Source organism: Lepisma saccharinum, chromosome 12 (assembly GCF_977018435.1).
Source record: "Lepisma saccharinum chromosome 12, izLepSacc3.1, whole genome shotgun sequence".
NCBI classification, from domain to species: domain Eukaryota; kingdom Metazoa; phylum Arthropoda; class Insecta; order Zygentoma; family Lepismatidae; genus Lepisma; species Lepisma saccharinum.
In genome coordinates, this window is record NC_139240.1 from 18,586,335 (window position 1) to 18,600,067 (window position 13,733).

A 13,733-nucleotide genomic window follows, 5' to 3' on the forward strand; every position below is an offset into this window, starting at 1 on the left:
CATCAACATATTTTTCTTGAGAATAAATATTTCATTTTTTATAGACTGATAGGAAGGCAGCATTTTGAATGAAAAGTACCTGGAGCCCTTTGATTACAAAAGGGCCACAGGTTCGATACCCAGCGGAGGCACATAGTGGTTCGGATCCAGTCTCAATCAGCTTATCTATGCATAAAGTGGACTCAAAACAAAAACTAGGAAAGATGCCCATTTGTGAGGATGGGATCCTCCTGCTCCTCCATTCCCCACACTGCTCATCATTCAACATTCTTCCTTGTACTTACAATTAGCCAAAAGTGGCAGAAAGAGACTAGATAAGAGAATAATTAAATAAACCATTCATCCTCATTGTCATGATTGAGAGAAGTGGAAGAATAGATGAGGAGGTAAACAGAAGAGGACAAATGGGTGGTGGACTATACGAAAGCGTTCGAAGATTAATATGGAACAGGGGTGTACCTATCAAATGCAAGAAGGTAATATATAACACATACTATGTGCCAGTAATTACGTATGGAGCAGAGACTTGGACAATGTAATAGAGAAACAAAAAGAAGATGCAGGCAGTGAAGGAAGGGATGGAATGAGGAGATCCGACAGACAGTGGTTGGGGTGAAGCTTCAGGACACAATAGATCAGGCACAGATGAGATGTTTCGGACACATGAAGAGGATGGATGCAGAAAGACTACCAGTAAAAGCTTATAATGCAAAAGGAGTGGGAATATGGCCAAGGGGGAGACCAAGATGTTGGTGAAAAAAGCAGATAGTGGAGAGTGTTAGGAGAAGACAAGATTGGAACCCCGTGGAAAGAGAGGAGTAGTGGAAGACCAGGAAAAATGGAGAGGCTTGACTTCTATGCTGGCCCAGCCAGAGGCAGGAAACGGCAAAGGATGATGATGAGAATGTCATGATTAGCAAAAGTTACAGGAAAGCGACGCAAAAGTAGGAAATATACATAAATTTGAAAACAATGTATACTTTTTGCAATATGATAAAATATATTTAGGAAACTGTCATGTAAACCTGAGTGTTCTAAACGTATTGTAATTTTAAAATTTGTGAACAAAAGTTATCGCGAAAATAATTATAATTCCAGAAACTGTATAAACTATATTCTTGTAACAATAATTTCTTGCTGGTGAGATTCTATATACTGACGATGATCAATGCTGTTAACGTACTGAGCCATTTATTGCTGGCAGTATTCCTTTGTCAGTGCAGTGGAAAATCCATCGCTCATTTTTGCACTGCAAGTTGTGTTTTACACAGCAATTAATGACATTTTGGTGTTTCTTACACCATGGATATCCACAGGATTTGTTCCAGGGGTGAAGCAAACGAGGCAATTTTTCCAGCAGTGCAGCAAACAAGGCATGTTTCTCTCCAAAATAGCAATGCAGCTAAAAAAACGAAGCTGTTAGCTGGAATATATTCATATATGTCGGTTAGTTATGTGGATATCTGAATTATTGATACTAATTAAATAAATTACGCAGATATCTATAATCTACATAATCTGTGTCTTCATGTAATGGACTGTCTTAATGAACCTCCTGCAAAATTAAGGGTATTTGTCGATTTTTTCTGACGCTGTTGCCACATTAAATTCACCTCAAAATGCTGAGAAAAAATGTAGCTGTAGCGAAATTTTCGCTACAACTACAGAAATTTTGTAGCTTCGCTACCGCTACAACTACAATTTTCAAAATGTAGAGTCGCTACAGCTACAGCTACAGCTACAAATTTTGTAGCTAGCTACAGTAGCGACGCTACAAGTAACTCGCTACTTCTGACCACTGCTAATGAAGTACACTTCCTATGATATTCAGGTATGTTTTGCTTGAAATTGCATCGTAAGTACGAAAATTATGGTGGAAAATGGGGTAACAATAGTTAAAAAATTGCACTTTTTAGCCAGATTTTTTTAATGAAGGGGTTTAGTCTAAGGATTGACATTTTTTTCATGTGTAGACCTACCTGCAGGGTGTCTGTAAATAAAATATCAGTGCTAAGAAATGCACCCCTTTTTTACAGCATGGGCTCAAACATGGCTTTTCATTGAGTTTTCTCAGATGGGTCCCCTTTAAAAATTCTGAAATTTGGCACATAGGAAGCCCTTCATGAATCTAACTCACAGCAAATATCTCAACTTTTAGATTCAACTTGTTTTCGTCAATATGAGGTAACCTATGTCACCTAATTTCTGACATTGCAAAGTAAGGTTAAACTACATTCCATACTTAGAATAATGAAGTATTTTCTTTTTCTTTTTTAAATTTGGGTTAAATAAAGCCTCAGAAAATATAGTAACGTAAGGTTTTAATACTTGACTTACCATACATTGAAATTACAAGGTATGACAATTGAAAATCTGCGAAATTTCATTGAAAAAGGTTTGATTTATTAGGTACCCATGACCAGTTGGTGTTGTCAGCTCCAGTTTCCTATTCATTCTCTTTGTTAAATCAGGCAGGATTCTTTGTTCTTTCACTAAGTTCCTAAGTAAATTATCAGAAACCTTCAGTTCATCATATATTTTTTCTTGACCAAGTGGTAGCAATCAAACTGATGATTCTGACCTTTGCAACATTAGTTTTTTGCTCATTTACATTTTTCTTCTTATAATTTCAATTATATGATTGTACTGGCCACGCAAAGGATTGTCACACTTGCTTTCCTTTTCTTCAGTTTTAATACTTAGTGAAAAGCAACTTTCCAGTTTCCTTTGCACTCCTTGTAGGATGTGAATTGTTTTTCAAGCAAGATCACTTTATTGTTTTTCTGCTATCAGCCTCCTCAGTTTTGAAACGGGAGATGCATAAAAAACAGAACAGACTTCATGCATTTCCTTTAGCTTTCCTTGGCTTGGCACAAGACATGATTTCAATTCTGGCATTTAAGTGAGTCACTTTCTCCACATATGGAACTTTTACCCCAACATATCAGGCATATTGATTTAACTGGTATAAGGCTTTCTTGACACTTTCCTTTACCTTACCTTACTTAACCTTTTATTTAAGTGGTACTTCTGAAGATCACAACATACTTTACCATATAAAAAGCTATATTTAATGGTATTTGTAGTCTTGACCTAAGAAGTGTTTTCATTTTCACTGACTTTGTTAAGATTAGTTAGGTCTTTGGGAACCTTACCAAAAGAGTATTTATGACAGTCCTCTCCAGTTAAAAATATTACAGAACACTCCATTTCCTGTCACAGATAACGAACATTCACAAGTCACTATTCTTGGCACATTAGGCAAAGGAAGAATGACAGCAGAGATTGTGCATGCACAGATCAATTCCAGGCTTGCCTCACATCCTATCAAAACATGTCTCTGAATCTTCTGCTGTGCATGACTCTCATCTATTTCAACGTCTTTTCTTGAAAAAAAAAAAAAAAAAGTGGAAAATAAAGGAAACAAAAGATAATATATTCTACCAGCTTTGACACTCCAAAATAAATAGCCTACTTTCAGTGGAGTGCCCAAGGAGGGGTTTGTGTGGGTCATAACCCAATACCTTTGGCCTAGTATTCCATAAACAATTATGTCAAAGGCAGGATAATTTGGCAAATACAGGGCTGTATACTAAAAAAGTACATGTAACCCCCCTCCCCTCCCTTTCAAAATTCCTGGGCATGCCACTGCCTATCTTAAGCTGCATATACTGCTACATTGATAAAAATATGGGGGAAGCTCAGTTTTGGAGCTGATAATACCAACTGGTCATGGGTACCTAATAAATCAAACCTTTTGCAATGAAATTTCGCAGATTTTCAATTCTCATACCTTGTAATTTCAATTTATGGTAAGTCAAGTATTAAAACCTTATGTTACTATATTTTCTGAGCCTTTATTTAACCCAAATTTAAAAAAGAAAAAGAAAATACTTCATTATTCTAAGCATGGAATGTAGTTTAACCTTACTTTGCAACGTCAGAAATTAGGTGACATACGTTACCTCATATTGACCAAAACGAGTTGAATCTAAAAGTTGAGATTTTTACTGTGAGTTAGGTCCATGAAGGACTTCCTATGTGCCAAATTTCAGAATTTTTAAAGGGGACCCATCTGAGATATTTAACCCCGAAAACTGTCAAAATTCAATGAAAAGCCATGTTTGAGCCCATGCTGTAAAAAAGGGGTGCATTTCTAAGCACTGATATTTTATTTACAGACACCCTGCACGTAGGTCTACACATGAAAAAAAAATCAATCCTTAGACTAAACCCCTTCATTAAAAAAATCTGGCTAAAAGTGCAATTTTTTAACTATTGTTACCCCATTTTCCACCATAATTTTCGTACTTACGATGCAATTTCAAGCAAAACATACCTGAATATCATAGGAAGTATACTTCAATAGAAACAAAGTGAATTTTGTTTCAGGTCTCTAGCTTTAATGGTTTTTGAGATATTAAGGTTTCTGTATACTGCTACATGAGCAAAAAAAGCCATGCGTCATGTTGGAAAAATGGCTGCCCCAGGAGAACTAAAGACAATATTTTTTTTTGAACATTGGTTTTGATATCTAGAAACATGTACAAACCTATGTACTAAAATGATTTTTTTCTAAAATGGTCATGCAACCAAATATTTTACAATTGGTTGATTTGACATGGAATGACCCCTTACCGTAATAAGTTCCTGTAGTATTGTCTAACATCGGGAAGGTGTTTTGTGTGAAATTCAGGTAAGTTTTCCGTATCCTGGAAACGGATTTCTTCAAATTTAAAAGTTTGGGGCTCATTTGGGGGCAGGTGACTCCGGCCAATTTCTAACATGCCTTTAACAGGGAGTCTATAGAGAAAGCCAGGGAGCCGGAGCGGAGGCGGGGCCGCGTTAGTGGTTAGGGGAGGAGCCCGGAATCGGTGGGAAATTTGGACTCAAAAATTTCAAACAAAAATAATTTTTTAGTTTAAATTTCCCACCGATTCCGGGATGGATAGCCCCAAAAACCATTCACGGAATGTTCCGCGAAGCAGATAGGTAAGTACGAATGTCAAAAATTGATGAAACGAAGAATTTATAGGTGTCCGAAGGATAGTAAATATTTACCAAAATAATTAGAAATCGAACCATGTAAAAGATGCCTATGCACCATGATAAATTCGGAATTAAACAATCAGAACTTGAGCCAATCAATATCCCAAAACAGTGCACAAAATGGAGTGAAGTTTTCCCCTCGCCAGTTAAGAAAATTTGCATGAAGCATCCCTTACAGATAGGATATTTGTGCAAATATCTTCCTATCTACTTTGTTGTGAACCACACAAGCACCCCCAGCTAAGAATTTCGACTTTGAGCACTGCATCAAAATATCCATAACCTTACCAAGATCCGAAAAAAAAAAATGGGGGTGGGTCTTTCATAGTCCCATGAGCAAGTGAGTCAATTTGTGAAGGTGATTCTTGTTGTGAACTGTTTTTCTTGTTCCATGTTCACACAGTTATAAATAATAGCCATAATGTACTTTCAGTAGCTACAAATTTGGTAACACTTTACTATACCGGAGATGTATTTCTTCAAATTTACAGGAGAAAGTACTTACACAAATCATTTTCTGTAGCGTTGTTGATGTTCCGGAATGTAGTTTTGATCCATTTTAATGCGAATGTATGTGGTTTTCTACGAAAATCTATTTCCGACGTGCTATTGCTGCTGCCGCCATTTGCTTTCTGCACGAGAGCACAATACGCTCTCATATTGTCCGTATATGCTAAATTGAACGAAAGGAGTGCTAATGGAACCTAACCTAACAGGCCTAACCTAACCTAGTAGGCATACCTCGTCCCCGTGATGGTTCGTGGGGCTATCGTGAATTTTTGGGCTAATGTCATGGTTTTTGGGGCTACATGTGGATGGTTTGTGGGAAATAAGGAACACCAGTAAGTACTCGTTAATGTACGAAATAGACATTATTTTCGTTAGAAATTCATTATTTCACCTAAATAAATGTTCCGCAATGCAGAATAGTACGTTAGCAATGTAAAAAATTGCAAAATAAATCATTGATAGGTGTCTCCGGTATAGTAAAGTAGTACCACAAATTTATTGTCTGTGTTACTGTATTAATTCTGCAATTCCTATGGCTTCATGCTAATGCATCTGGGTAGAATACAGTTTTTGGTTGGAATGCATATTTAATGTGCTATGGTACAAGATAAACTTCTCATATTTTATGATGCATACATACAGTGTAACGAGTGGTCTCTGTGATTTACAACAACAAGACCGGCAACATATGTATAACCACACAATCAAATTTACATGCCTTAAAAACATGAGACAAAAATCAAATTCTTTTTACCTTACAGTCTTCAAGCTTGCAATCCACATCAAAGTCCTTCCATGTTATTGATCTTGCCTGGTACTTTTGGCTAAAGCACTCTTCACACTGACAATTATCCCGTAGCCACACATAAGGAAAATCCGAGAATGTCTCATCATGCCACTCCACTTTTAGTAGTGATTCGTCCGGTTTCAATTTTGCATCTTTAACTGCTGAACCCCTCACAACTTCCTGTTTTGGCTGTAATTTAACTTCTTGCTGCCTGTACTTAGCATCAGTTGACTTCAGTCGAAAAGCCCCCAACTGCTGCACATGACTGTGTGCAATCTTGTATGACACAATGTGCTGATGTTGCACAGGAAGCCTTGCATTACTTATCTTGCAGAGATCAAACAGCTTTGGCTGCATAAATAATCTTTTTGCCTGTTGCATGCTAATCAACAGCAATCAGCATATCTGAAACAAGTAAAACACTACAAATTATCAACAATACTATGGTACTAAAGAAATGTTCACTTCGTTATTCTTCCCTAGGGAGGCATCCATGGCTAAAACAACCAGAACTTACGTTTTCTAACCATCCAAATGAACACTATTAATGTAAGATCACACAATTAATACAAAACAATAGTGCAAACTCATGATATGTCATTGATAAATTATTATTTGATAAGCAATTGTGCGTACGCATTTACGAATTATGTATCTCAAGTTCTCAACAGTTTCTGCAAAAGGTGTTTGCCCTGTTACAACGGTAAACCGAACTGGATTAATCTGGTCACTCTATTTTCAAATATAATCAGCAAATCAATCTTCCACACGTCTTTCACTCATATCACCTATAAAAGCACCTGAAATTCAAGAGAGTGTCAGCTTGATTAGATTAGGCACTACTTCATACTGGTGAATAAATGACGATTAGTTTATCCATTACATTACTTCACGAAAAAAATTCTCAAACTTGTTAATTCAATACAAGTATGAGTCATACTGTATTTACGTGCACATACATCCTTTACCACATCAAAGTCAATATTCATAGTATCCACGTCCAATAAATGACATTCCTAACCACCTTCCACATGTATCAATTCGTGTAAAATATTTATAATAACCTTGGTAAAAATTATTGTTTAAATAACCTTGCACTGCTTGTGATTTTAATGGTCATCGACCCTCACCTGTTTACTCTATCCCATCAGCTGTTTTTCGTAAACAAGGCAGTGTTGCCAAAGATTGAGTCAGTAAAGTAGCCAACGAGGCCGACGAGTTGGATATGGGGTGCGTTCCGAAAGTCTTAACGAAACGAACGCATTTAACGAAAATAACTGGGCTCGTGAATCTGGTGAAACCAGTTATTTTACAGACTTATGGGACACACTAGGCGAAAGCGCAGGCGCAGGCGCAGCGTTTTGTTTAGAGAAAGTTTCCGCATGGCGTCAGTGGAAGGAATGTCATTATGGCAAAAATAAACTGTACTGTGGACACTGTTACTCATTTTAATCGCATTCTAAGAACGGTCAAGGCATATTCATCTTGTGCACGTTGCTTCATATCGGTCTCTGTTAAAATTATAATAAATTTTCAGAACTAATGAAGTTTGAATCCATCAGGACGAGCTTTGTCTGCAAGGAGCAGACGATTCTCACGGAGCAAACCAGCCTCCTGGCCCGTGCGATTGGTGAATCTCGTTCTTGCACGAAACGTACGGAATGCGACTTTTGGGACAGCATAATGAAACACACGGAAGCACTTATGAGACAGCCAGTTACCATAACTCGTTTAACGCGTTAAACTCGTGCGACTTTCGGAACGGGCCCATGGTTATCCAAGAATGGGCAGGAGCAGGACGGAAAAAAGTATACCGTTTTCTCTCAAATATTCTGGATTTATCTTCTCTTCTGGATTTCATGGTGCTTTTAGGTTCCACCAGACCAGGCACGTATCCAGAGGGGGGTTTAGGGGGCTCGAGCCCCCCCGAAAGTTTTAGGTTTACACTAGATAAAAAGAGGTTTTTGATTTCTTGTGGTGTGAAATAAAATAATGTGACAATAATTTAAGGAGAGAAATAATTATCGAGGCAAGACGGAGAATGTTCCGTAACCCTGTTATTGATAATTGCACGTATCCAAGATGGGGCACAGGGGGCTAGACCCTTTACCCAGGAAATTTTTCAGTTTACGTTAGATAAAATTAGGTTCTTGGCTTCTTAAATAATGTGAAAATAATGTAAGGAGAGAAATAATTATCGAGGCAAGACGGAGCATGTTTTATACCCCTGTTATAGTTAATGGCTCGAGCCCCCCTCCTCCCTCAGGAAATTTTTCAATTTACACTAGATAAAATTAGATTTTTGGCGTCTTGAATAATGTGAAGATAATAAATTTATAAATCTGAGAGAAATAATTATCGAGACAAAACGGAGAGTGTTCTATAACCCTATTATTGTCAATAGCACGTATCCAAGGTGGGAATCAGGAGGCTCGACCCCCCCTTCAGGAATTTTTTCTGTTTACACTAGATAAAACTAGGATTTTTTCTTCTTGAATAATGCGATGATAATTTTGGAGAAATAATTATCGAGAATGTTCTATAACCCTGTTATTGTTAATAGCACGTATCCAAGCTGGGGTTGAGGTGGCTCGAGGCCCCCCCCAGGATTTTTTTATAATTTTACACTAGATAAAATCAGGTTTTTGGCTTTTTGAATAATGTGACGATGATTTAAGGAGATAGACAATTATCGAGGCAAGACGGAGAATGTTCTATAACCCTGTTGTTGATAATATTGCACGTACACTTTTCTTGTGCTTTCGGTGTTCTCGCAGCGCACTTGAGCACTATGTAGATACTTGTCAGCATTTGGAAGCTGCACAACGAAGGTAGCGCCACACTTAGGGCGATTCGTTATAATTTCTAATCTCTGGAAGGCGGGAGGGGGTACGTTCTTGAATGAGAGAATGAGTCAACTACTGGCGATATTAACGAATCGTTTTATCTGCGGAACGTTCTAGAATATAATGAGGATATAAATACGCGGATTCAATTTTTCGGTTGATCTGTACAAAGAATCGGTTAATGAGATTTCAGAGGTAAGTGTGACAATTCATACAGTCGTTGGTGATCAGATCAGTCAGCGTCCTCTGATTGCTTTATAAGATATAGTGATTCGAAAATGAAGACATTGACGACAGCAGAATTTCCGGGGCCTCAGTGTAGTACTAGTTCGGTTCGAGGCCCGAAGAGATCAAAGGTCTCTCTCTAAAGTGAATATTTCAGCAGTACCGGATATTGGAGTGGTTTATTAAAACAGAAATAAACTGCATAGATCAACTGAAAAGCAAAGTTTTGAGTGATGATTTAGTTTTGCCAGAAATAAATTTCGTATATGCAGTTTAAGCCTACTGGGTTCGAAACACATTCAAACACTTAACTACCATAAAGAGACAGCCGAAAATTTTATGAATGTCGAGAAGAGAAAGTAAGAAGATGTTGCATATGTAGACATTTTAGGCGGAAATTGCAGGCTCTACCAGGACCCAAATCAGGGCTCTACCAACTGAGCCACCTAGCCATCCTTGACTTCAACCGATTTTTCGTTAAAATGTCTACATAGTACATGTCCTGTGTATATCAAATCGTAAGGTGTTGCCTGTATAGTGAACAAGCACAGAAAATATAGGAGAGAGAAGAAAACTGAGGAGCATTATCACCGGTTGAGGATAATTTTTTCTGTGGTCAACAAGAACTACTACTTCGAGGTGACAATGACAGTGGCCTAATAAGGGAGATTTCACACCCTGTCGCCTGAGGATTTCACAAATCGAAATTAGGTTTGTGCGGCCTTTTGTGTCGCTACGGTATGAAACGTTGCTGTTGATTGGCCCATTCCAATCGACATGTATCGCGTGTCCCTTCGGTCTGAAACCTTCCTAAGTCTTGAAAATCCAAGTCACAAGGATGGAAAATTAGGGTCTTGTTAAGGTTAGGTGTGAAGGCAGGCAGACGACAGCACCCTAAAGGATCATATCCAAACCTGCAGGAAGAATGCATCTTACTTCAATCTCCAATACGATGATAAAAACTTCTGGTGAGTTGATTTTAAAAAATGTTCGAGATAAAGAGAGGCGTGCCCAGGATTTTCGGAAGGGAGAGGGGGAATACTGGGTCAAATTTGGTTATTACCTCACCAAACCTCCCTTGGGCACGTCACTGGAGATAAATGAGTAAACCTTTCATCATACTGGGAGACGAAACATTAGATGTGTTGGGAAAGGAAGGGTTTTCACTGTGCATTAATTGTTTCGTGATCCACCTGTATTCGAGAAGACATCCTTTGTTTCGTGCCGATATATGACAAGACAGCGGAAGCTGTGACAAGCATTTTTGAACACTTGTGAGTGCTAAGGCCTGAATCTGAACAATTTGGTTGGTTTCGGCTTTTATAAGAGCTGAAAAATGGGAGGACAAGACACGTTAGTGGTGTTCAGGCTCGAATCAGAGAGAAATATTCGAGAGCTGTCTGCGTCCAGTTCGCAGCCCACAATTTGAATCTCGCGTTGTCGAGTGGATTGTCCATCCCGTGCATGTGTAACAGCTTCGTAAAAACACTCAAAGACACCATAGATGTTTTTATGTCTGATGAGATGAAATGGACAAACACACATACTGAGATGGTTCCGGCACGCAATATTAATGCATGGAAACAGAGGAGTCGAGTGGTAAAAAATGTTCCGATTTCACGTTCTGATTAAAATGTCAGCCTTACAGTGGCAACGATTTAAGAGATAGTTGTTCCCCATTTTTTATTTTTTTGCCCCAACATTATGATCTCTTAATGTTAAGCCTTGGCTACCAAGAGAAAGTAAACTTTCCTTGCAACGCCCTCCGCAACCCCCCCCCCCCTTGCCGTTTTGGAACCCAATTGCCACCTCTGGTCTTAAACACACAATTGTGAGGTTCTTACTATACCCCTTAAGAAAATGGTGTTGAGCCCCCCCCCCCCCGAAAGGAATTCCTGGATACGTGCCTGCACCAGACACTAATGGCATTTCCAGGAGGAGGCCAACATTAAAGTTCTCGTTGTTCTAGGCCTATTTTTTCCCCCATTGCATTAGAAAAGTAACCCTGATTTTTATTTCTTAATAATAAGAGAGGGGAAAATATACCTTCCGACGTATGAAATTCCTAATGCATACCACTGTTTCTAGCAGGAGAAAAAAACCGCAATTTTCGGAATTTCCAGATATTTGACAAGAATTGAAAACTTCAATGATTTATCATTTTCACCATTTCGTGAAATTCTGTCAATCAGGTGGAGCCCCATGGAAACTGCTACCAACGTTAATACTGATTTAGTTGATGCATTTGTCGATGATGCATTAGTCATTTGCGTAACTTTGGGGGGCACTCGTAATGGGTAATTTTGTTAACCAGGACCTGAGCTACATGGTCCCCTCTCAGCTAAGTTGGTTACGATGCTGAATATAATTCACTATTTCATCTTATATTTAGACATATATCACTTCCTTTGCTTATGCAAAATGGAATATGTGCGAATAAATTACATGAGTAAATTACAGGTTTTCTTCAAACAAACAAGTAATGTGTAGAGGATGCAGATTACTACTTCATTGCAGGAAAAAAAAGTTGCAGTTGCGATGGCCGGGAATCGAACCCGGATCATCTGCTTGGAAGGCAACTACGAGGGTCACTATTTATATTTTGAGCCTTGGCAACACTGATTGAAGTTAGGCGCGATTTGACGTTTGCACGGAATCGTCTGGCATTATTGACCATAACGTACTTAAAATGTTTTGTCAATAGCTTCATTTGTGTTGTTTATGTTGCCTTGGAGATTGCGCGACAACAATAAAATGGAATTAACTCGTGAACATTTTCGTGCGATGATTTTTTTACGATTTTCGACGTGGATTATCAAGACAAGAGTGCATCGATCAACTTACTTCCACATTTGGCGATGAAGCCCCATCCTTTGCCACTGTGAAACGCTGGTATAACGAATTTAATCGTGGCCGCCATTCGCTCACCGACGAGATTCGAGAAGGTTGTCCAAAATCAGTTGTTGTTCAAGAAAACATTGATGCTGTGCAAAATCTAATACTGCAATATCGTCATGTGACATACTGTGAGATTGAGGCAACCATAGGCATTAGTTCCACCAGCATATATAAAATATTACATGATCATTTAGATGTGAGAAAGGTATGTTCTCGTTGGATCCCACACAATTTGACAAAAACTCAAAAAGACGCTCGCGTCAATTGGTGCAAACAAATGCTCAATAAATACAATCGTGGTGTTTCAAAAGACGTATATAAGATTGTAACAGGTGACGAATCATGGATATATGCATATGAGCCGGAACGTAAACAGCAGTCGACTGTATGGGTGTTCCAAGATGAACCCAATCCAACAAAAGTTGTTCGCGCTCGAAGCACATCGAAACAAATGGTCATCTGTTTTTTCGGGAAAACTGGTCATCTGGCAACTGTGCATTTAGAGGAACGTAGAACGGTCAACTCTGAATGGTACACAACAATTTGTTTGCCAGAGGTCTTCGGTCAAATACGGAAAACAAACAAACGCCGTCGGATCATTCTTCACCAAGACAATGCCAGCTGTCATACATCTCGTCTAACAACAGACTTTATGAACAGTCAAAAAATCGAATTGATGGGTCATCAGCCGTACAGTCCTGATTTGGCACCCAATGACTTCTTCTTGTTCCCGAATGTGAAGAATAAATTGCGTGGACAACGATTTTTGTCGGCGGAAGACGCCGTTGATGCGTTCAAAAACCATATTATGGAGGTGTCTCAAGAAGATTGGAACAACTGCTTTGACAAATGGTTCGAACGAATGCAAAAGTGTATTGACCATAAAGCAGAATACTTCGAAAAACAATAAAGCAGTTTTCAATGCCAAATTCCTGTTTTTTCATTGTTAGGCTCAAAATATAAATAGTTACACTCGTATGCTAACCATTACACCACCATCCCTTCTTAAAGGAACTTATTTCGACATTCTAACTAAACAGAGGCCTGGGTCAATATTTAATGAGAAATATTGTCACCCTTCTTCACCCTAGAAAGATAATGCAGAATTTTGACACCGAAGTGTCAAGCGACACGCGGTCCATCCAGTCTGTAAAATAATAATAATAATGACTGCGAACGAACGAACAACAGACCGAGGTGACAGGGTGCATAATCATGGGATTCGTTAGGGGGTCGATCCAATGATAAAACGTGAATAGTAAAAATAATAACAGCAATAATAAAAAATATATAAAAATAGTATTGGGTAACACTTTACTATACCGGAGACGGATTTCTTCAAATTTACAGGAGAAAGTACTTACGCAAATCATTTTCTGTAGCGTTGTTGATGTTCGGGAATGTAGTTTTGATCCATT

General features: G+C 38.5%; 1 protein-coding gene across 8 annotated transcripts in view; it reads right to left on the reverse strand.

Moving 5' to 3' along the window:
* The window catches only part of LOC145996394 (gamma-butyrobetaine dioxygenase-like), a 70,118-nt gene that overhangs the window by 12,653 nt on the left and 43,732 nt on the right, over positions 1 to 13,733 (reverse strand). The window contains exons 1-2 of one of the 8 annotated variants that reach the window (XM_083132835.1): positions 7,477 to 7,606; positions 6,314 to 6,751 (exon numbers count right to left, since the gene is read on the reverse strand). In XM_083132835.1, coding sequence (XP_082988961.1) covers positions 6,314 to 6,727 — 414 coding nt within the window. In that variant the 5' untranslated portion in view covers positions 6,728 to 6,751; positions 7,477 to 7,606. The other 7 variants (XM_083132839.1, XM_083132837.1, XM_083132836.1 and 4 more) reach the window with 7 other exon arrangements.